The sequence below is a fragment of the Ranitomeya variabilis genome, chromosome 2 (genome assembly GCF_051348905.1).
Source record: "Ranitomeya variabilis isolate aRanVar5 chromosome 2, aRanVar5.hap1, whole genome shotgun sequence".
In the NCBI taxonomy this organism is placed as follows: domain Eukaryota; kingdom Metazoa; phylum Chordata; class Amphibia; order Anura; family Dendrobatidae; genus Ranitomeya; species Ranitomeya variabilis.
Genome location: NC_135233.1, coordinates 474,892,504 through 474,917,434, shown reverse-complemented (window position 1 = coordinate 474,917,434; position 24,931 = coordinate 474,892,504). Strand labels below are relative to the sequence as shown.

The window sequence follows — 24,931 nt, the reverse complement described above, 5'->3', positions numbered from 1 at the left end:
GTGGCCTGCCAACACAGAAGAATGAACCTCTGAGATGACTCTACTGGTCCACTCATCTGGAACGAACAATCTCCCAGGCAGACAACGATCAGGCCTATCAGTCTGAAACTCCTGCAAAGCACGCCGCAAGTCTGGGGAGACAGCAGACAAAATCACTCCATCCTTAAGGATACCCGTAGGCTCAGAATCACCAGAGGAGTCAGGCTCAAAACTCCTAGAAAGAGCATCTGCCTTCACATTTTTCGAGCCCGGCAAGTATGAAACCACAAAATTAAACCGGGAGAAAAACAAAGACCAGCGCGCCTGTCAAGGATTCAGACGCCTGGCAGACTCAAGATAAATCAGATTCTTGTGATCAGTCAAGACCACCACCTGATGTCTAGCACCCTCAAGCCAATGACGCCACTCCTCAAATGCCCACTTCATAGCCAAGAGCTCCCGATTACCGACATCATAATTTCGCTCGGCGGGCGAAAATTTTCGAGAGAAGAATGCACATGGTCTCATCACTGAGCAATCGGGACCTTTCTGCAACAAAACCGCCCCTGCTCCAATCTCGGAAGCATCAACCTCAACCTGAAAAGGGAGCGAAACATCAGGCTGACGCAACACAGGGGCAGAAGAAAAGTGGCGCTTAAGCTCCCGAAAGGCCTCCACAGCCGCAGAGGACCAATTGGCAACATCAGCACCCTTCTTAGTCAAATCAGTCAGAGGTCTAACCACACTTGAAAACCCAGTTATAAATCGACGATAGAAATTAGCAAAGCCCAAGAACTTCTGAAGACTCTTCAGGGAAGTAGGCTGCGTCCAATCACAAATAGCCCGAACCTTGACAGGATCCATCTCAACAGAAGAAGGGGAAAAAATATACCCCAAAAAGGAGATCTTCTGAACCCCAAAAATGCACTTTGAACCCTTTACAAACAAAGAATTGGACCGCAAAACCTGAAAAACCTTCCTAACCTGTTGAACATGCGACTCCCAGTCATCCGAAAAAATCAAAATATCATCCAAATACACAATCATAAATTTATCCAGGTATTTACGGAAAATATCGTGCATAAAGGACTGAAAGACTGAAGGAGCATTAGAAAGACCAAAAGGCATTACCAAATACTCAAAATGGCCCTCAGGCGTATTAAATGCAGTTTTCCACTCATCTCCCTGCTTAATCCGCACCAAATTATACGCACCCCGAAGATCAACCTTAGAGAACCACTTTGCCCCTTTAATACGAGCAAATAAACCAGTCAATAGTGGCAAAGGATACTGGTATTTGACTGTAATCTTATTCAACAGGCGATAATCAATACAGGGCCTCAGGGAGCCATCTTTTTTACCCACAAAAAAAAAAACCTGCTCCTAAAGGGGATGAGGATGGACGGATATGTCCCTTTTCCAAGGACTCCTTAATATACTCTCGCATAGCAGCATGCTCAGGCACAGACAGATTGAACAAACGACCCTTGGGAAACTTGCTGCCAGGAATCAATTCTATAGCGCAATCACAATCCCGGTGAGGGGGAAGAGAACCAAGTTTAGGCTCCTCAAAAACATCACAAAAATCAGACAAAAATGCCGGAATTTCAGAGGGAGTAGATGAAGCAATGGAAACCAAAGGTACTTCCCCATGAGCCCCCCAACATCCCCAGCTTAACACAGACATTGTTTTCCAGTCGAGGACTGGATTATGAGTTTGCAACCATGGCAATCCAAGCACTAAGACATCATGCAAGTTATGCAACACAAGGAAGCGAATCACCTCCCGATGGTCAGGAGTCATACACATAGTCACTTGTGTCCAGAATTGTGGTTTATTCCTAGCCAAAGGTGTGGAGTCGATACCCTTCAGAGGGATAGGAACTTCCAAAGGCTCTAGGCTAAACCCACAACGTCTGGCAAAGGACCAATCCATAAGACTCAAGGAAGCGCCAGAATCCACATAGGCATCCACAGTGATAGATGACAATGAACAAATCAAAGTTACAGACAAAATAAACTTAGATTGTAAGGTGCCAATTGAAAAAGACTTATCAACCTTTTTTGTGCGTTTAGAGCATGCTGATATAACATGAGCAGAATCACCACAGTAGAAGCACAACCCATTTTTGCGCCTATAATTCTGCCGTTCACCTCTGGACAGAATTCTATCACATTGCATAATCTCTGGTGCCTGCTCAGAAGACACCGCCAAATGGTGCACAGGTTTGCGCTCCCGTAAACGCCGATCAATCTGAATAGCCATAGTCATGGATTCATTCAGACCTGTGGGCGTAGGAAACCCCACCATGACATCTTTAACGGCGTCAGAGAGACCTTCTCTGAAATTCGCCGCCAGGGCGCACTCATTCCACTGAGTAAGCACAGACCATTTTCAAAATTTTTGACAATATATTTCAGCTTCATCATGCCCTTGAGAGAGGGCTATTAAGGCCTTTTCAGCCTGAATCTCCAAATTAGGTTCCTCATAGAGCAACCCCAGTGCCAGAAAAAACGCATCCACACTGAGCAGCACAGGATCCCCTGGTGCCAATGCAAATGCCCAATTCTGGGGGTCACCCCGCAACAAGGAAATAACAATTTTAACCTGCTGAGCGGAATCTCCAGCGGAGCGAGATCTCAGAGAAAGATACAATTTACAATTGTGCTTAAAATTCAAAAAACGAGATCTATCTCCAGAAAAGAACTCGGGTATAGGGATCTTGGGTTCAGACACAGGAGCATGCATAACATAGTCTTGGATATTTTGAACCTTAGAAGCGAGAGCATTTAGGTTTGAAGCTAAACTCTGGATATCCATTTTTCAACAGCAGAGATCTGAGCCATTCAGGGGTTAAGAGGAGAGAGAAAAAAAAAAAACAGCAGACTGCAATTATGGCTAGGAGAACTTCTGAGCAAACAAAAAAAAAAAAAAAGTGTCAGAAACTTCTTTTTACTCTCTTTCTTCAGCCAATACTCTTAATACATTAGGGCCGGCAATACTGTTATGATTCCCAATGGCAGGGACTTAGGCAAAAAACGGACAAGCTCTAGGAAGGATGGTATCTTAGGTAACCGCGATACTGAACCTAACACGCAACTAAAAATAGCCAGGGGGTGTGCCTACGTTGTCTCTAGACACCTCGCGCCAGCCGGAGAACTAACTACCCCTAATAGAGGAATACACAGACCTGACTTGCCTCCAGGGAAACCCCAAAGGTTATAGTAGCCCCCCACATATAATAACGGTTAGGTAAGAGGAAAACACAAACGCAGTATGAATATAGATTCAGCAAAGCGAGGCCCTCTGACTAGATAGCCATCCTGGAATTACCTTAACTCCGTTTTTAACTCATGACACCGGAGTAGCAATTCCAGATCACTAGAGCTTCCAGCCGCACGAGATATGAAAATGCATGCTGGACAAAACAAACACAAAAGCCAAAGATTCAACTTAGCTGACTTGCAGACTTGGAGCAGGAAGCAAGCAACAAGGTGCTCGGATAACATTGATTGCCGGCACTGCAATGACTGGGAAGCCAGACTAAATAGGAGACTCCCAATTTCCTAATGGAAACAGGTGCACTGGAAAAAACAAGACACCAGTCAACCAGTACCACCAGTAACCACCAGAGGGAGCCCCAAAACAGAATTCACAACAGGCGGCATTGCTTTGTTCAGTGGAGGACAACTGTAATGAGTGGCAGACACAGTTAGTAGGCCCAAATAATAAAGTAGCCTAAATGCAGTTCAAAATTGGTAACAGGACTAAACAGGCGGCATTGCTTTGTTCAGTGGAGGACAACTGTAATGAGTGGCAGACACAGTTAGTAGGCCCAAATAATAAAGTAGCCTAAATGCAGTTCAAAATTGGTAACAGGACTAAACAGGCGGCATTGCTTTGTTCAGTGGAGGACAACTGTAATGAGTGGCAGACACAGTTAGTAGGCCCAAATAATAAAGTGGGCTAAATGTCTGCCAAAAAATTGTTCATAAATAAACAGGTGGCATAGGTAGGTACAGGGGTGGGCTCCTCTGCTGAGCAGCAGACAGTGGTAGTAGGCGCAAAGTATTAACTGGAGGGCCAGGGCCCCTGTATATTTTAACTATCATCTATCATTTCAACAAATTTGTATTGGCAGTGCCATTGAAGGATTTAACAGCACAGACTACACAGTGGTGGAGCAGGGAGAGGTAAGTATTGCAAGTGGTAGAGCACTGTTCGAGCTGGGGGGGAACACTCTCTCGTGGGCGGCGGTACTGGCCCAGGGCCCCTCATATTACGATGGTGTGTCTGACGTTGGTTGTGCACCACCGTCAGAGACACTTCATTGTACTATGAGGGACCCTGTGCCAGTGCCGTCGCCCAAGAGTGGGCACACCCACCTATCCAGGCAAACGGCACTCGCACGGGTGCTTGCGCTAGGTGGTGACCACGGCCCTGTGGGGGGAGTCAGCCCATTTACGGAGGTATAAAAATGGCCTATGGTGGACATTCAGCAGCTGCAAATGGAGGAATTGGAGAAGCCAGTAAGAGGAGGCCAAAAGCAAGACATTTTTCAGGCAAGCTACGTGTCAGCAGGGGAAGGTGGGGCAAAAGAATTTGAAATCCATGATTGGTTCGTTTTAATGAAGGTTAGATCATCAACATTTTTGGTAGCCAGACGTGTCCTTTTTTCAGTCAGTATTGAACCAGCAGCACTGAAGACTCTTTCCGATAGCACACTAGCAGCTGGGCAAACGAGCTCCTGTAATGCATATTCTGCCAATTCAGGCCAGGTGTCTATTTTAGATGCCCAATAATCAAAGGGGAATGAATTGTGAGGGAGAACATCGATAAGGGAGGAAAAATAGTTCATAACCATACTGGACAAATGCTGTCTCCTGTCACTTTGAATCGATGCAGCAGTACCATGGTGCTATTAGTACTAATAGCAGGTGCTATTGTGCTTTTGCCACTCCCACCAGATGCACCACCACCACCATCAGTACCAGCTGGCAACCACCGCCCATGGGCTCTTCCACCAGACTTCCTCATTTTTTGGAAAATCTAACCAAAATAACAACCGTTATATGGTACTGTAAAACAAGGTAGAAGGTGTATATAAACTTGTTGAGAATTTAAATCTCCCTTTTTTGGGGGGGGAGACTGAACCAAAACTCAGGCCCAGTGTATAAAACAACACAATGTAAGTGGCAGAAAGTGGCTGGAAGATATATGAAAAAATACAAGGACTGTAGTACAATTTCAATCTCCCTACAATGATCTCAGGACAAGTATGGCAGCAATAAAAAGGACTGCTGCACACAAAAGTGTGGACAAATAAACAAGATAACTGTGCAGAAAGGAGCAACAGGATTTTTGCTTTTAAAAAAGCAGTTGGTTTGCACAGCAGCGTGCAAACAGCGATGCAGCTATCAGGGAGCCTTATAAGGCAGCCTAATAAGCTACAGAGCTGATGCACAAAAATATAGCCTCCACTGTCCCTGCAAAGAAAAGGTGGTGTTGGACAGTGGAAATCGCTACAGCACAAGCCGTTTGGGGGTTAATATTTCCTCCCTAACTATATCCCTTCTTCTGATGAAGCTGCAGCAACCTCTCCCTATGCTAAGATCGGCAGAAGTAAGGTGGTGGTCGGCGTGCACGCCCATTTATAGCCCCTGTGACGCCGCAGAAAGCAAGCCAATCACTGTAATGCCCTTCTCTAAGATGGTGGGGACCGAGTCCTATGTCATCACGCTGCCTACACTCTGCATCCTCCTTCATTGGCTGAAAAATGGCGCTGAAAGCGTCATACGAAACGCGACTTTGGTGCGTGGTGCGCTGTTCGCCGACTGCATGGCCGATCCCACACTAGGATCGGGTCGGGTTTCATGAAACCCGACTTTGCCGAAAGTCGGCGATTTTTTAATTTGTCCGAGCCGTTTCACTCAACCCTAGTAACAATGTTTCGAACTTTTGACTTTCAGGCTCTATATCTCACCATTCACTACAGCTCATGCAGCAGTGGTGCCGTAAGGGAGATCACTGGAGCTGATCAGCTGATGAACTCCTTTGAACTTTCTCACAGCAGCTCAGTGATATACTGCGGGAGCGATCACCTCCTGTCAGTGCATCGCCAGTTGTCTTTGAGAGCAGTCACATCAGTGTCTACTCAAAGTCATCAGGATCGTCGTGGAACATTATCGATTATCTTCTCTGCAGACAAGTGAGGAATATCGGTTTATTTTATTTTTGACGTTGGCTTCAGTGGATTAGGCGTTCGATGAGTATGGTTTAATTTAGATTCAATAAAGGAGTCATTATTTCAAATAAAGGACTTTATTCTGTGTGTGTATGTGTTTTTATGATATCACTATGGGGTTAGTAATGGGGGCATCTTATAGACGCCTCTCCATTACTAACCTGTGGGCTTGATGTCACCTGATAATACAAAGGTGACATCAACTCCCCCAACTATTACCCCACTTGCCATCGCTACAGGGCAAGAGGGAAGAGCGAGTCTAACCACCAGAATTGACGCATCTTATAGATGCGCTTTTTCTTGGGTGGCTGAGTCTGGGAATAATCATGGCCCCCTTCCTAGTCTATTATTATCAGCCTGGAGCTGTCTGCCTAGCCTTTGTTGGTTAGATTCTTTAGGGGGTCCCTATGTCGATTTTTTTTTTTCTGGGGTCCCCCTGTTAGCTAGCCAGTAAAGGCGATGCCGACAGCTGTGAGCTGATATTAATAGCCAGGGAACCTTTATGGCTATTGGATCCTTCCCAGAATATTAACATCAGCCCTCAGCCGTCGGCTTTCCCTCTTCTGGTTATTAAAATTACACAGGAGCCCACGTAATTATATTTTCATTTTTTTAATTAAGAGTTGCTGTTTAGTTATAGCCTATGTACATTCATTCTGTTAACGCTCCTACATAGGCTGGTGACAATGTGTATTTGTTTGTGTGTGATTTGTTTACTTACCATAGCAATGAGGGTGTTGGGCAGACACCTTTTCATTACTAAACCTAGAGCTAGGTGTCAATGACAGCTGCTGACACCAAGCCCTAATCCCATTACGGCTGACGCTACCACATCAGAATGAAAAAGGTGGTGTTGAACCAAGAAATTATTTCCCCAAACCTTTTTTTTAAATATATTTAGCTCACAAAAAAGCCTTCATTGCTGTACAAAAACGCATGCAAAAAACGCACCAAAAATTGTGGCATAATGTGCTTTTTGCCGCCAAGAGATGCAAAAACCTTGCAGAAATTTCTGCAAGCAAATACTCAGCGGGCGCATGTAGCATAAAAGGAATCTGCAATCAGGTTTTTGCTATGTAATCTGATAGCAGCGTGAGATGGGGGCTGAGACACACATTTCAGCGATGTCACTTATTAGGTTGTGAGCTGTAGTTTCAATACAGTAAGTGCTTTATCAGCACTAGATTATGTGTTTTCTCACTGCCCTCCAACCACGCCCCCAGCACTGATTAGCAGCTCACTGTCCATACACCATGTACACAGAGAGCTGTGGTGTGAGCAGAGTTAGCTATTGAGCTCTGTTAGGTCTGCAGCAGAGAAAACTCTAACTGTATCACAACTGCTGCACCCAGTAAACTAAGTGATACATTTCTGGAATCAGGGTCTCTGCCCCTACGTCATGCTGCACTCACAGTTTACATAGCAGATTTTTTTTGGGATACTTCTGAAACCTAACAGGAAAATCATAACTAATATGGCAGTTACTTCACTGGCATAAAACACATTCTGTAGGGGGTGGTTGTCCTGTTCCTTAGAGTGTAATCTTCTACTGTCCTCTCCTTATCTCTAGCTCTTACCTCCCACTTGGAGACATTAGCAGGAGGAAATGTCACTGTGTGATTCTTGCTCCTTCTGGCCATTGTATTTGTCTTTTTTTTTAAACCAGAGGAGACATAATTATTATCAAGTTAGCGCAAGGCTGGAAAATAACTGACTTTGGTTTATTTCCATATACTGTATGTCCTGCAAAAATCATTAAAAAAAAGGGCTTCAAGCAGCTTTACAGACCAGCGCTTCTCCTATGCTGCGTCTATGACTCAATGGATTAGAATATAGCTAACCTCCTAATTGTTGCTACTTTGTATTACTGTTAGTGAATTAACTCTTTCTATATATTGTATGCCGGGGGTCATCCTCCCGATTGTATTCAATGAGCAGTATATACTGTATATGGTATTGAAATCTACAGCACCCCTATACACACAAAAATGGAAGAAATATTTAATAAAATTCACTGTTATTTTGCTATGGGATAAGCTGACACAATGTTAGAAAAGGAAAATATTCACAGAATTTAGGACAAAACTATCAAGGGCAAAAACATACAGCAGATTGACAGCTACTTAGTGCCATCTGCTGGCCATAAACAGTACTGCTACGATATGTGTGCTCTCCAGAGTTGTCTACTTTTAATCTCCACAAAATAACAATTCTAGAGAACATTTTCTTTGTACTACACCTCTGTTATTATTCCTCCTAGAACTTTATGAATAGCTTGACAACTGATTGGAGCCAAGTCTCTTCACAGTATGACACTGTCCAGTGTCCAATCAGTTTTACTAGACTGTGTAATGAAATGCAAGTGGATTGGTAACGTCCATTTCTTAATTTATGAATAATCAGGTGGAGTAACAGAGGAACAGCACAATGTAGAGTCTAAGAAAAGATGATCGAGACTTGTTAAATAATTCAAATACAAGTATTATTTATTAGACCATACAAATCAGGAGAGGTGTTGGGTCCTGTTTATAGGGAATCTGCCAGTGGTATCAACCTCCTAAGCCATCAATATGGACATGTAGGTCATAGGTAGCTGAATAAAACGATACCTTGATATCTGCGATCTGCTGTTTTATTCCAGAAAAATCCACGTTTTTCTTAATATGTAAATGAGCTGTTAAGATCTTTGGACCGGACATAGATCTCTCTGAGAATCTGCCTCCAGAGCTTGTTTTTAATGAAAGGAGATGTTACCAGTGTGAGACATATAGCTCAAGAGAGGGGACTGTCAGTCATTACATGTCTCACTCTGGTGACGCCTCCTTTAATTTAAAACAACCCCCGGAGACATTAAAGCCCCGACAGAGCCACTGTCATGAGGGTAAAACACAATATGAACATAGCTCAGTCTAACATATTTACCTCAGTTACAGAGGAAATACAGACTTCTAACAAATACTGCAGAATTGATCAAAGTCTTGATCTTGGTGTACAAAAACCCAACAACTCCTGCAGCCCCCAAGCGCCAGGAAATCACTTGATCACTAGGATTGGAGAAGATAGCACATCGCTGCTTACTAAACCATGTACATAGCTGTCATTGTGCACTGTATATGCACATCGCTGCTTACTAAACGATGTACATAGCTGTCATTGGGCACTGTATATGCACATCGCTGCTTACTAAACGATGTACATAGGTGTCATTGTGCACTGTATATGCACATCGCTGCTTACTAAACGATGTACATAGCTGTCATTGGGCACTGTATATGCACATCGCTGCTTACTAAACGATGTACATAGGTGTCATTGTGCACTGTATATGCACATCGCTGCTTACTAAACGATGTACATAGCTGTCATTGTGCACTGTACATGCACATCGCTGCTTACTAAACGATGTACATAGCTGTCATTGTGCACTGTACATGCACATCGCTGCTTACTAAACGATGTACATAGCTGTCATTGTGCACTGTACATGCACATCGCTGCTTACTAAACGATGTACATAGCTGTCATTGTGCACTGTACATGCACATCGCTGCTTACTAAACGATGTACATAGCTGTCATTGTGCACTGTACATGCACATCGCTGCTTACTAAACGATGTACATAGGTGTCATTGTGCATTGTGTATGTACATCACTGCTTACTAAAAGATGTACATAGCTGTCATTGTGCACTGTATATGCACATCGCTGCTTACTAAACGATGTACATAGCTGCCATAAATTAGATTTTTGACAGGTCCCAATTTGCAAATGCAAGCAAAGTCATATATTGTTGCACAATCAATATAAAAAATGAAAAAAAAAATGTTAATAAATCAAAGTTAGTTATATTTATTTTTTTCTTATAAAGCTCATCTGGCCCTCTGAAGATTGCAGAAGTCAATTCCTTAGGCCACTTTATCCGAATAAGGAACACTTCTCCAGACCAAGATATTGATATAAGTGGCTACCTAGTGCTGCAGCTGGAGGGGGGACAGGTGGTATCCGTGTATCGCTTCCCACACAATCTACTTCTGGCATCCCGGCAGCACATTACGGTATGGAGGGATTTCCCTTGAGTATTATTAGTAATAATGAAGGTTAGCACTCAGTTGCAACTTTTGGGTCCAAGTTGCTTCAGCTTTTCATTCTTTTAGTCGGATGTTTTTGTGGTTGCTGAAATACAATTATAAGCATATCATAAGTTTATAAACTTTTATTAACAAATGTATCAAGTTTATGTAAAGAGTCCATATTTATAGTGCTGATCCTTATTTTTTAAGACTTCTGCCCTTTGCCCTGCCAGCTTTTTATTAGCTTCTTGGCCAAGTCATGACTGATTGCAGCTCATTCTTGTCTAATTAGTGCTTATCACAATTTCTGCGTTTTTGTAAAAGGTGAAAAAATAAAAAATAAAAAAATATATATACAAAGGAAATATGTCATATTTAGCTTTATCCCTCTTAGAGATCATTTTATCTTCAACTTGCTTAACTGTTCACAATAACACTAATTTTGACCAGGGGTGCTCAAACTTTTACATGCCACTGTATACCCACATTTCCACTTTTTTCCCTATGGAAGAGTATGCGCCATGTGATTCCCCCTTTTATCTTGTTTAGATCTGGGCATCTGGAGCAAAAGTTTCTCAAAATCTACCAACAGATTTGGTGTGGAAAGGACGAGTTTACTTCCGAAGTAATGAAAAATGCATCACTGTTCTAACAAGGCCAAATGGGCAGGTATGATGAATATGGAATTATTAGTACTGATATATACAGTATTGTTTCTAGAGGAGAATATATGGTATACATTCCCTGTGTGGGGACGTTCTTAAGTCGCAACTTCAAATTGCACAAAAAACGTTGCAACATTTCAAGGTGTTTTACACCAGAATTATGGCATAGACACCTTGCTGAATCATGCCATATGTACATCTACAATAATTCTTAATTTAGTATGTGTTTATTGTGTTTTTCTAAATCCTTTCATTTTGTTATTTTATACCTGATGCTTCTCTTGTGTTTTTAGCCGGTTGCTTCTCTTAGGAATAAGGAGTCACCCTCCAGGCCAGAGACAGCTAGACCAAGCCTGTGTAAACATCAGAAAGCCATAAGAAGACCTGTGATGGAACAGAGCAAGGTTTATTCTACCACTCTTCCAACTACTGCTCTCAACAGGTAGCACTTGTGCAGACAAAGTACGCTTTTTGTCATTTCTCCCTTTGCTTGCTGATATTATGCAAACATTTCTATCAGTTATCAAGATGTTGAGTGTGATGCTGAGTCACTTGTCACGGACAAGTCAGGATAGTCGAGGAATTCAAGGTCAATAGCCAGGAGAGTACATACTAAACAGATGGAAGAGACAAAGTCCTAGTCAGGTAACGGTCCATGGTCAAAATACCAGGAGGATAGCGGATCTGAGCAAAGGGGTTATACAGATGGATGGTCAGAATGAAGTTCAAGGTCAGGCAGCAATACATCAACAATTGGCCTGAATGTGATAGAGAAATTAAACCTAGAGAAAAACAAGGATTATGTGGCGTGTCTGGGGGTTAATCGTTTAGCTGATTCACTGTAATCTAGATTCTTGTGATCGGTGACCACGATAACATGATTAATCCGCTTCTCCAAAAAAATTCCTCAGAGGCCAATTTAACAGCAAGTAACTCATGATTTCCAACATCATAATTCCTCTCCGTATGCAAGAATTCTTTAGAAAAAACTAATGCAGAGTTTTGGGCCCCTGCGATAAAATGGCCCCTACCCCGAGTCTCTGAAACATCCACCTCCACAATGAAAGGTTCTTGAAGATTGGGTTGGATTAGAATGGGGGTGAACATCAAATATTCTTTTAATTTTTCGAAGGCCTTTATACCATCCGGCAACCAAACCTTGAGATTTGCCCACTTACGAAGTAAGGTCTGTAAGAGGATTAGCAATCTGAGAAAAACCTTTGACCCTAACCCTAACCCTAATAGTTGGTGAATCCAAGAAAACATTGCAAAGCCTTAAGGTCACAAGGTTGAACCCAAACAATTATGGCCTGCACCTTCCCAGGGTTCATCCTAAACCCTTCTGCTGACAAAAAAACCCCAAGAACAAAACTTCCTGAACAGAAAAAACTAATTTCTCTAATTTTGCAAATAAAAAATTCTTCCTCAACCTTTGTACTGTAATACCACACGGACAACGCCATTTTCCAGTCATCACCTTTCTGGATGCTTTTCAAATTATAAGCTCCTTTAACATCAAGTTTAGAAAACCACTTAGCTCCCAGAAGCTGATTATATAGGTTGGGGATGAGTGATAGTGGATAAGTATTTTTAACGTGATTTTGTTTAGTCCTTGGAAATTGAGGCAGGGCTGGAGGTCGCCATCTTTCTTTTTACAAAGGAGAATTTGGCAGCTGCAGTGGAGGAGGAAGGATGAATATGACTCATCTGTAAACTTTCGTTAACATATTCTTTCATGGTGGCTCGTTCAGGCCCAGACAAACTGTAAAGGCGAACTTCAGGTAATTTGGCATTAGGGACAAGATTAATAGTCTAATCATAAGGACGATGGGGATTCAGTATATCTGCTGCTTTTTCCGAGAATGCATCTGCGAAGTTCTCCAGGTACCCCGGCAGACCCCTCAGACTAGGAGAGCATATTTGTACAGACTTTAGACATTTCTTGTAACAATAGGGGCTCGATTTAACATTTTCCTTCTGATATCAATCAATAACAGGATTGTAAATATGCAGCCATCGAAGAGCCAATACCAACCCAGCAGGTAAATTATCCAAAACAAGAGATATGGATTCAGAGTGGCGTGCTCCCACTTGGAAATCCACCAATACCTTTGTAAGGAGTTAAAAGCACAGGAAGAGTCTGGGGGCGGTTACCTTCTCGGCTCTGTGCCCGGAACCTTTGAGCTGTGCCGCAGGTTCCCGAGGGGAGAGACTTGTAGGCTGGGACAGGAGGGAAGCAAAGAGAAAAAGAAGTCTGCAGATTTTTTTTTTTTTTTCCTCTGAGCTTGCTCTATAGTTGACTTAGTTGCATTTCTGCTCTAATTGCAGCCTTTGTCTCTCTCTCTCCTTCTAATCCTTGAATGGCTCTGATCTCACCTGATTAAAATGGATCCTCAGAGTTTGGCTACAGGTTTGAATAATCTTGCTACGAAGGTTCAAAATTTACAGGATTTTGTTATTCATGCTCCTATATCTGAACCTAGAATTCCTATACCAGAATTTTTCTCCGGGGATAGATCTCGTTTCCTGAATTTCAAAAATAATTGTAAATTATTTCTTTCCCTGAGATCTCGCTCCGCTGGAGATCCCGCACAGCAGGATAGGATAGTAATTTCCTTGCTGCGGGGTGACCCTCAAGACTGGGCATTTGCATTGGCACCCGGGGATCCTGCGTTGCTCAATGTGGATGCGTTTTTTCTGGCTTTGGGGTTGCTTTATGAGGAACCTAACTTAGAGATTCAGGCTGAAAAAGCCTTGATGGCCCTATCTCAAGGGCAAGATGAAGCTGAAATATACTGCCAAAAATTTCGTAAATGGTCTGTGCTTACTCAGTGGAATGAGTGCGCCCTGGCGGCGAATTTCAGAGAGGGTCTCTCTGATGCCATTAAAGATGTTATGGTGGGGTTCCCTGCACCTACAGGTCTGAATGAGTCCATGACAATGGCTATTCAGATTGATCGGCGTTTGCGGGAGCGCAAACCTGTGCACCATTTGGCGGTGTCTTCTGAGAAGGCTCCAGAAAATATGCAATGTGATAGAATTCTGTCCAGAAGCGAACGGCAGAATTTTAGGCGAAAAAATGGGTTGTGCTTCTATTGTGGTGATTCAACTCATGTTATATCAGCATGCTCTAAACGTACAAAAAAGGTTGATAAGTCTATTTCAATTGGCACTTTACAGTCTAAGTTTATTCTGTCTGTGACCTTGATTTGTTCATTATCGTCAATTACCGCGGATGCCTATGTCGACTCTGGCGCCGCTTTGAGTCTAATGGATTGGTCCTTTGCCAGGCGCTGTGGGTTTGATCTAGAGCCTCTGGAAGTTCCTATACCTCTGAAGGGTATTGACTCTACACCATTGGCTAGTAATAAACCACAATACTGGACACAAGTGACTATGCGTATGAATCCAGACCATCAGGAGATGATTCGCTTCCTTGTGTTGTACAATCTACATGACGTTTTGGTGCTCGGATTACCATGGTTACAATCTCATAACCCAGTCCTTGACTGGAAAGCAATGTCTGTGTTAAGCTGGGGATGTCAGGGGGCTCATGGGGACGTACCTTTGGTTTCCATTTCGTCATCTATTCCCTCTGAGATTCCGGAATTTTTATCTGATTATCGTGATGTTTTTGAGGAGCCTAAGCTTGGTTCACTACCTCCTCACAGAGATTGCGATTGTACCATAGATCTGATTCCGGGCAGTAAATTTCCAAAGGGTCGTTTATTTAATCTATCTGTACCTGAACATGCTGCTATGCGAGAATATATTAAGGAGTCCCTGGAAAAGGGACATATTCGTCCTTCTTCATCTCCCTTAGGAGCCGGTTTTTTCTTTGTATCTAAAAAAGATGGCTCTTTGAGGCCGTGTATTGATTATCGACTCTTGAATAAAATTACAGTCAAATATCAGTATCCTCTGCCACTGCTGACTGATTTGTTTGCTCGAATAAAAGGGGCTAAGTGGTTCTCTAAGATTGATCTCCGTGGGGCGTATAATTTGGTGCGAATTAAGCAGGGGCATGAGTGGAAAACCGCATTTAATACGCCCGAGGGCCATTTTGAGTATTTAGTAATGCCTTTTGGTCTTTCAAATGCCCCTTCAGTCTTTCAGTCCTTTATGCATGACATTTTCCGTGAATATTTGGATAAATTTATGATCGTGTATCTGGATGATATTTTGATTTTTTCGGATGACTGGGATTCTCATGTCCAACAGGTCAGGAGGGTTTTTCAGGTTTTGCGGGCTAATTCCTTGTGTGTGAAGGGTTCTAAGTGTATTTTTGGGGTTCAAAAGATTTCTTTTTTGGGGTACATTTTTTCCCCCTCTTCCATTGAGATGGATCCTGTCAAGGTTCGGGCTATTTGTGATTGGACGCAACCTTCTTCTCTTAAGAGCCTTCAGAAATTTTTGGGCTTTGCTAATTTTTATCGTCAATTTATAACTGGTTTTTCTGATGTTGCTAAACCTTTGACTAATTTGACCAAAAAGGGTGCTGATGTTGCTGATTGGTCCCCTGCTGCTGTGGAGGCCTTTCGGGAGCTTAAGCGCCGCTTTTCTTCCGCCCCTGTGTTGCGTCAGCCTGATGTTACTCTTCCTTTTCAGGTTGAGGTCGATGCTTCCGAGATCGGAGCTGGGGCGGTCTTGTCGCAGAAAAGTTCCGACTGCTCCGTGATGAGACCTTGTGCGTTCTTTTCTCGAAAATTTTCGCCCGCCGAGCGAAATTATGATATTGGTAATCAGGAGCTTTTGGCTATGAAGTGGGCTTTTGAGGAGTGGCGTCATTGGCTTGAGGGGGCTAGACATCAGGTGGTGGTATTGACCGATCACAAGAATTTGATTTATCTTGAGTCTGCCAGGCGCCTGAATCCTAGACAGGCGCGCTGGTCGTTGTTTTTCTCTCGGTTTAATTTTGTGGTCTCATACTTACCAGGTTCTAAAAATGTGAAGGCGGATGCCCTTTCTAGGAGTTTTGAGCCTGATTCCCCTGGTGATTCTGAACCTACAGATATCCTTAAGGATGGGGTGATATTATCTGCTGTTTCCCCAGACCTGCGACGGGCTTTGCAGGAGTTTCAGGCGGATAGACCTGATCGTTGCCCGCCTGGTAGACTGTTTGTTCCTGATGATTGGACCAGTAGAGTCATCTCGGAGGTTCATTCTTCTGTGTTGGCAGGTCATCCCGGGATCTTTGGTACCAGGGATTTGGTGGCTAGGTCCTTCTGGTGGCCTTCCCTGTCTCGAGATGTACGAGTTTTTGTGCAGTCTTGTGATGTTTGTGCTCGGGCCAAACCTTGTTGTTCTCGGGCTAGCGGATTGTTGTTATCTTTGCCTATTCCGAAGAGGCCTTGGACTCACATCTCTATGGATTTTATTTCTGATCTCCCTGTTTCTCAGAAAATGTCTGTCATCTGGGTGGTGTGTGACCGTTTTTCAAAGATGGTTCATTTGGTGCCCTTGCCTAAGTTGCCTTCCTCATCCGAGTTGGTTCCTCTGTTTTTTTAAAATGTGGTTCGCTTGCATGGTATTCCGGAGAATATCGTTTCTGACAGGGGGACCCAGTTCGTGTCTAGATTTTGGCGGGCGTTCTGTGCTAGGATGGGCATTGATTTGTCTTTTTCGTCTGCGTTCCATCCTCAGACTAATGGCCAGACTGAGCGAACTAATCAGACCTTGGAGACTTATTTGAGGTGTTTTGTGTCTGCGGATCAGGATGACTGGGTTGCCTTTTTGCCGTTGGCGGAGTTTGCTCTCAATAATCGGGCTAGTTCTGCCACTTTGGTTTCTCCTTTCTTTTGCAATTCGGGGTTTCATCCTTGTTTTTCTTCCGGTCAGGTGGAGTCTTCGGATTGTCCTGGAGTGGATACTGTGGTGGATAGGTTGCATCGGATTTGGGGACAGGTGGTGGACAATTTGGAGTTGTCCCAGGAGAAGACTCGGCATTTTGCTAACCGCCGTCGTCGTGTTGGTCCTCGTCTTCGTGTTGGGGACTTGGTGTGGTTGTCTTCTCGTTTTGTCCCTATGAGGGTTTCTTCTCCTAAGTTTAAGCCTCGGTTCATCGGCCCGTATAAGATTTTGGAGATTCTTAACCCCGTGTCCTTTCGATTGGACCTCCCAGCATCTTTTTCTATCCATAATGTCTTCCATCGGTCATTATTGCGCAGGTATGAGGTACCGGTTGTGCCTTCCGTTGAGCCTCCCGCTCCGGTGTTGGTTGAGGGTGAATTGGAGTACGTTGTGGAGAAGATCTTGGACTCCCGTGTTTCCAGACGGAAACTTCAGTATCTGGTCAAGTGGAAGGGCTACGGTCAAGAGGATAATTCTTGGGTGACAGCCTCTGATGTTCATGCCTCTGATTTGGTCCGTGCCTTTCATAGGGCTCGTCCTGATCGCCCTGGTGGTTCTTGTGAGGGTTCGGTGCCCCCTCCTTGAGGGGGGGGTACTGTTGTGAGTTTGGTTTTTGGGCTCCCCCGGTGGTCACTGGTGGTACTGGACTTGTGTGCTTCACTTTCTCTGTTCACCTGTTTCCATCTGGATATGGGTGTATCCTATTTAGCCTTGCTGCTCAGTTATTCTAGTGCCGGCCATCAATGTAACCAGAGCCTTTCTGTTGCATGTTCCTGCTTCTAGACTACTATCAGCTAAGTTGGACTCTTAGTCCTAAGTTTGTTTTGCATTTTTGTTCCAGTTCACAGTTATGTTATTTTTCTGTAGCTGGAAGCTCTTGTGGGCCGAAATTGCCACTCCGGTGTCATGAGTTGACACATGAGTCTTAAAGTAATTTCGGGATGGTATTTTAATAGGGTTTTCAGCTGACCGTGAAGTTCCCTATTGTATCTTCTTGCTATCTAGTAAGCGGACCTCGCTTTGCTGAACCTACCTTCATACTGCGTATGTCTTTTCCTCTGAACTCACCGTCAATATATGTGGGGGGCTTCTGTCTCCTTTTTGGGGGAATTTCCCTAGAGGTAAGCCAGGTCTGTCTTTTCCTCTATTAGGGTTAGTTAGTCCTCCGGCTGGCGCTAGGCGTCTAGGGATAAAACGTAGGTACGCCACCCGGCCACTGTTAGTTGTGTGGTAGGTTTAGCTCATGGTCAGCTTGAGATTCCATCACCCAAGAGCTGTTCTGTTATTTATGTTCTCTGACGTTCCCTTGCCATTGGGAACCATGACAGGCTTGTGAAAGATTTAACCGCACTCTGATTCAAATGCTGAGGACTCTGGAGGAGGACCAGAAGGCGAAGTGGACTGAGTCCGTCCCTGAATTGGTGTGGGCATATAACAATCGTAAACACAGCACTACCGGATTCACCCCCTACTCTCTGTTCTTTGGCCGACCCGGGAAGGGACTGGCAGAGCTGGCGCTGGAACCCGAGGAGGACTACCCACGGACGTGGGTGTACTCCTGGGTTCAAGAACATCGTCGTCGGCTGCGGACAATTCAACGTCTAGTGCAGGACCGGCTACAAGAATTGGAGCATCCCCAGGTAGCTCCTAAAAAGGGGACAGCCCTGTGGCCTGGAGACCGAGTCTTAGTGAGGGAAAAGCGCCCACACAACAAACTGGAGTACCGATGGGAGAAAAGGCCGTACCGAGTGAAGCGGCGGCTCGGCAACGGGGGTCCCGTTTATGAGGTCCAGCCCGAAACGGAAGAAGGGACTCCCACCCGCACGCTGAACAGGAATATGTTGCGTCCATGTTTGTCTCGAGATCCTGAATCAGTCCAATTGGCTCCAGCACCCCCACCGGCTGCGCCAGTGATCAATGTAGATGTGGAAGATGAGGAAGACTTCGAATCTCCTCCAGTGAACCCAGGAACAGGGCTGGTGCCAGATTCTACCAACGTATCGGAGGAAGCCTCGACTCCTCCCACAGCAGCTGACACCACCGCCCCTGCTGGTTTTAGACGCTCTGAACATTCAACGGCTGGTGTACCCCCTGTTCGCTACAATCAGGATGAGTTCATCTGGCAGCAGATTGTGCAAGGACTAGAAGATTGCCAACAGGAGCTCCTGAAGATCTCGCCCGTGGAATGGCGAGCAGAAAGAGGGGGGGAATGTAAGGAGTTAAAAGCACAGGAAGAGTCTGGGGGCGGTTACCTTCTCGGCTCTGTGCCCGGAACCTTTGAGCTGTGCCGCAGGTTCCCTAGGGGAGAGACTTGTAGGCTGGGACAGGAGGGAAGCAGCCAGAGAGCGGGAAGGGGACGCATGCAGGAGAGAGAGCAGCTTGCAGAGCAGCGTGCAGAGCCGGGTGCAGCTGCGCTCCAGAAGAGAGAGAGAAAGAGACTGCCCAGAAAGACTGCATCTTGTAGAGCCTGCCCAGAAAGACTGCATCTTGTAGAGACTGCCCAGAAAGACTGCATCCAGTGAGTACTTAAAGCGGACTCTGCTGTGACTTTAGGGGGGCGCTTTGAGACCCGTTGAGAGACTACTACACCCTGGCCCCTGACTCCTGGTACAGAGACTTAACAGCGCAGAGCCCCTGTTTTCCTGGTACAGAGACTTAACAGTGCAGAGCCCCTTGTTTTCCTGGTACAGAGACAACCGTGCGGAGCCCTGATTTTCTGGCTGTGCTATAAAAGTTAAAGACTCAGAGCCTGTGCATACCACATTAACTCCCGAAACCCCAGGCAGCAGGCTCTCAGAGACTACTCTGCTCACGGACCACAGAGGGACGACAAGTGCCGCTGATTCTCGGCGCCTACGTTGGAGAAGACGACCCTCCAAGCAAGTCCTCATGAGACTGATAAGTGTTCTTTTCTCAAGAAATCCTGCTTAATTCTGTTTTATTGTTTAACTCCCATATTTTTTGCATTGTTTTATTGCTAGTTATTTTCCATTGCTTCCTCCCTGCGAGGAGAACCTAATTCCTGTTATTAAACCCCTCAACTGTTGGTCTGCCTGTTCCGTGGTGACATACTCAGTACCTGCACGTTATTACACCTTCTTGACCAGATTCCGGGCTAATTGTGTCTTGTCATTGGTGAAGATTTGAATGGGTATTTCTAAACTAACTGTCCCTAATCCTAACTTTAATACCAGTCCCGAATCAATAAAGTTAGCAGCAGACCCGATGTCAATGAACCCCAATGCTGATCACACCTGGTCGTTGAAGGATAACACTGTATTCATCAGTACTTTATTCAAGGAAAAAGGTACCTGAGAATCTGGATGATCTACTCATCCGTCACCCAGAATCAGACGTTTTCCCTGTGGTTTGCTTGCCTGAGGACAAGTTGGGCAATTCTTGACAAAATGTCCAGTGAGACCACAGTATAGACAGAGTCCAAGATCTTGTCTACGTTTTCTCTCCACAACACGAAAACAGGCAACTCTAACTTCCAATGGCTCCACATCCAGTAAATGGACCTGCTCTGGGGAAGAATAATGGGCAGCCCGCTGTTCACCACATCTCTCATGGATTCTGTGATCCATTGAAATAGCCTGAGTCATGGCCTCCGCCATAGAACAAGGGGAGTCATGAAGAACCACAGTCTCAAAAAGACTTTTGTGGAACTAGCACCTAAGAGCTGCATCATTCCACAAAACTTCAGTGGACCACTGCCGAAACTCAATGCAGTAGTCCTCAGTAGTGTGCCCCCCTTGTGCCAGGTTCATGATCTTTGCCTCAGCTACCTGGTTTGTGATAGATGAGACCTAAAGCATTAAAAAAGGCATCCACAGAAGGCTGTTTTGGGGATTGGGGGGACAAGGAAAATGCCCAGGTCTGAGAACCCCCTAGCAGTAGGGACATTATTGTTATAGAACTCATCCGCTGATGACCGGGAACGCAAAGTAAAAAATAACCTACAACTTTCCCTGAAATTCCTAGACTGGTCTTTCTCTCCCGAAAATTTATCAGGGAGGGCAATTACAGGTTCAGGAGAAGCCAACTGTACATTAGAGGGTGTCTTACTCAAACTAATCATCTGATCCTGCAGCTGATATTGCGATGATTCCAGACTCTGGAATTCTTTAGCCAGATACTGCATCATCAGCGTCAAATTCACTACCTGGTCACAGAGCGTGAAAATAGGCTCCATACTGGCATAAATGAAAAACACCTCACACAGCCATAATGTGACACTGAGTCACTTCTCACGGACAAGCCGTGAGTCGGGATAGTTGAGGAGTCCGAGGGTAAAAGCCAGGAGGGTATGTCATAACAGGAGGATAGCGGATCAGCGTAAACAGGTTAAACAGACGGATGGTCAGAATGAGGTCCAAGGTCGGTCAGCAGTACATCAACATGCAAAATTCAAGGCACAGAGTAAATTAACTATACTTATCTGAAGCTACAGCTGACATTTATCTGGGAGTGCCACCTCAGTTTGATAGCTAAGCAATTGGGAATCTGGAGCACCTGACGATAGCTCAGCACCTCCTAGTCTCAGATTGGATGGCTTAGCTGTCAGTAAAAACACAGACAGCTCAGAATGCTCTTGCACCAGACTGCACAACTGAGCTGTCAATCACTGCACAGACAGCTAAGCACTCAGGGGTTGAATCGTTACATTGATTATTTCAGAAGTCAACGCGTGAGCAGTAAAGTTGGAAGAAGGAATTCCAAAAACACATAAAATTCGGTTAGTGGATCCTTAGAAAACACTGCCATGATAAAATGTCGCTAATACATTAGGAATGGTGTTGTTTAGAGCAGAGGTCCCCAACCTTTTTTGCACCAGGGACCGGCTTTAAGCAAGACCAGTTTTCCATGGCCCGGTGGGGGTGGGGCAGGGGCGGGGCTTTGGTCATATGGGGGTGGGGTTATGGAGGGATGGAGCTTAGTGCATACTTATCATATAATTATGACATTTATAATGAGAATGTAATTCAACTTACCATAGGTTCAGAATGAGTGGGAGCACCATGCTTGTTTCCCTGGTGCTCTGCACCATTATTGCCCCATAGCTGTGCCATATAGTGCTCTGCACCATTATTGCCCCATAGCTGTGCCATACAGCAGAGGTCCCCAACCTTTTTTGCACCAGGGACCGGCTTTAAGCAAGACCAGTTTTCCATGGCCCGGTGGGGGTGGGGCAGGGGTGGGGCTTTGGTCATATTTGGGTGGGGTTATGGAGGGATGGAGCTTAGTGCATACTTATCATATAATTATGACATTTATAATGAGAATGTAATTCAACTTACCATAGGTTCAGAATGAGTGGGAGCACCATGCTTGTTTCCCTGGTGCTCTGCACCATTATTGCCCCATAGCTGTGCCATATAGTGCTCTGCACCATTATTGCCCCATAGCTGTGCCATATAGTGCTCTGCACTGTTTATTATTGCCCCATAGCTGTGCCATATAGTGCTCTGCACCGTTCATAATTGCCCCATAGCTGTGCCATATAGTGCTCTGCACCGTTCATAATTGCCCCATAGCTGTGCCATATAGTGCTCTGCACCATTATTGCCCCATAGCTGTGCCATATAGTGCTCTGCACCATTATTGCCCCATAGCTGTGCCATACAGTGCTCTGCACCATTATTGCCCCATAGCTGTGCCATATAGTGCTCTGCACCATTATTGCCCCATAGCTGTGCCATACAGTGCTCTGCACCATTATTGCCCCATAGCTGTGCCATATAGTGCTCTGCACCATTATTGCCCCATAGCTGTGCCATATAGTGCTCTGCACCATTATTGCCCCATAGCTGTGCCATATAGTGCTCTGCACCATTATTGCCCCATAGCTGTGCCATATAGTGCTCTGCACCGTCCATTATTGCCCCATAGCTGTGCTGCTGCTGCTGCTGCAATAAAAATAATAAAACACATACTCACCTGTCTTGCTTGCAGCTCCTCGGCGCCATCTTCCCGGCGTCTCTCCGCACTGACTGATCAGGCAGAGGGCGGCGCGCACACTATATGCGTCATCGCGCCCTCTGACCTGCACAGTCAGTGCGGAGAGACGCCGGGAAGGTGGAGCGGCGCCCGGCGTGTGGAACGCGGACAAGTGAATATGTCATACTTACCTGCTCCCGGCGTCCCGCTCCTTCCCCCTGCCTGTCTTCGGTGCCGCAGCCTCTTCCTCTATCAGCGGTCACCGGCACCGCTGATTAGAGAAATGAATTATGCGGCTCCGCCCCTATGGGAGGTGGAGCCGCCTATTCATTTCTCTAATGAGCGGTCCCACGTGACCGCTGAACAGGGGCGCCGCGGACCGGCTGAAAAACCCCAACGGCCCGGTCCTGGTCCGCGGACCGGCGGTTGGGGACCTCTGGTTTAGAGGTTCCCAATGAGAAGAAAAATGTTTCATAGGTTCACACATGCAAAGGTTGGAAGTTACTACTGTAGTTAGTATAACATAAAAGTGCTGGTATGATATGCTCTTCCCCATATTTTGCTGTAGTTGTATGACTATAGGTTGTGACTGGCTGTAATTATGCAAAGTTAAAGCGGTAGTCCAAAATTAACATTGGTTTTAATCTTAAATGTCCATCTATTTATTGTAAAAATCGATTCTCTTTTCTAATCTTCTTTTAGATGGAAAGTCACTATCGTTCCCTCTCTAATCTATCTGTTTTTATTTTTTTCAACTTTTGATGACATTTCATTTAAGAATCCCCTGTGCATGCTGAGATGCTAAAATGGGATGTCATTAGAGGGAAGAAGCTGTGATCACTGCTGCAGCCTCTGTTCCCTCCTGAAATGAAGCATCATCAGTGCCGTCCGTTTCAGGGGCTGGTCCCTGGTCTACTGAGCATGCATCAATTCTGATGTATGCTCAAAACAAGCTCCCTTCTCACTGTGCATGATTTTTTTTTCAATGAACTGTGACAGTGCGCTCCCTCGCCTGTTCTGAGTACTTACCAGCTGTCAAGATGGTGCACTGCCAGTGCGCATTGCAAGGAGAGAACATGGCGAGCAGGGACCAGCCTCACCCCGAACACAGGCTTCAGTTGCGGGAGAAGGTCTGATCTCTACCTCTTCATCTTGCCCCCTCTTTGTTGGAGTCCCCCAAGGCTCTGTCCTAGGACCCTTACTCTTCTCAATCTATACACTCGGCCTGGGACAACTCATAAGGTCCTATGGCTTCCAGTACCATCTATATGCCGATGACACTCAGATCTACCTCTCTGGCCCAGATGTCACCTCTCTGCTCTCCAGAATCCCAGAGTGTCTACCAGCCATATCCTCCTTCTTCTCCTCTCGCTTCCTCAAGCTCAATGTGGACAAATCTGAACTCATTATCTTTCCTCCATCACGCATATCTTCCCTACCTGATCTATCTATCAAAATAAATGAAATCCCACTTTCCCCTGTCCCCAAAATCCGCTGCCTCGGAGTAACCCTTGACTCTGCCCTGTCCTTCAAACCGCACATCCAAGCTCTTGCCACCTCCTGTCGCCTCCAGCTCAAAAATATTTCCAGAATCCGTCCTTTCCTCTACCTACACTCTACCAAAATGCTCGTGCATGCCCTAATCATCTCCCACCTTGACTACTGCAACATACTCCTCTGTGGCCTACCCTCTAACACTCTCGCACCCCTCCAGTCCATCCTTAACTCTGCTGCCCGACTAATTAATCTCTCTCCTCGCTACACTCCTGCTTGCCCTCTTTGTAAATCTCTTCATTGGCTCCCAATTTCCCAGTGTATTCAGTTTAAATTACTAACACTGACCTACAAAGCCATCCATAACCTTTCTCATCCGTATATTTCCACACTAATCTCTCAATATCTTCCCTCACGTAATCTCCGGTCCTCCCAAGACCTCCTCCTCTCCTCCACGCTTATTCGCTCCTCACCCAATCGCCTCCAAGACTTCTCCTGAATATCACCCATCCTCTGGAATTCAGTGCCCCAACACGTCCGTTTATACACTACTTTTGGATCCTTCAAAAGAAACCTGAAAACCCACCTCTTCAAAGAAGCTTACAGCCTGTAATGACCACACGACCACCTCAACACCATTGGAGCTACTGCAATCCCCGACTTACTGTCTCCTTAATCCTGTAGAAT

General features: G+C 45.2%; 1 protein-coding gene across 3 annotated transcripts in view; it reads left to right on the top strand.

Annotated features, from left to right (window-relative positions):
* LMNTD2 (lamin tail domain containing 2) overlaps positions 1 to 24,931 on the top strand; it is a 214,378-nt gene that overhangs the window by 187,271 nt on the left and 2,176 nt on the right. For all 3 annotated transcript variants that reach the window (XM_077292673.1, XM_077292671.1, XM_077292672.1), the window contains 3 exons: positions 10,094 to 10,280; positions 10,845 to 10,964; positions 11,254 to 11,402. In XM_077292673.1, coding sequence (XP_077148788.1) covers positions 10,094 to 10,280; positions 10,845 to 10,964; positions 11,254 to 11,402 — 456 coding nt within the window. The remainder of the gene's footprint in view (positions 1 to 10,093; positions 10,281 to 10,844; positions 10,965 to 11,253; positions 11,403 to 24,931) is intronic.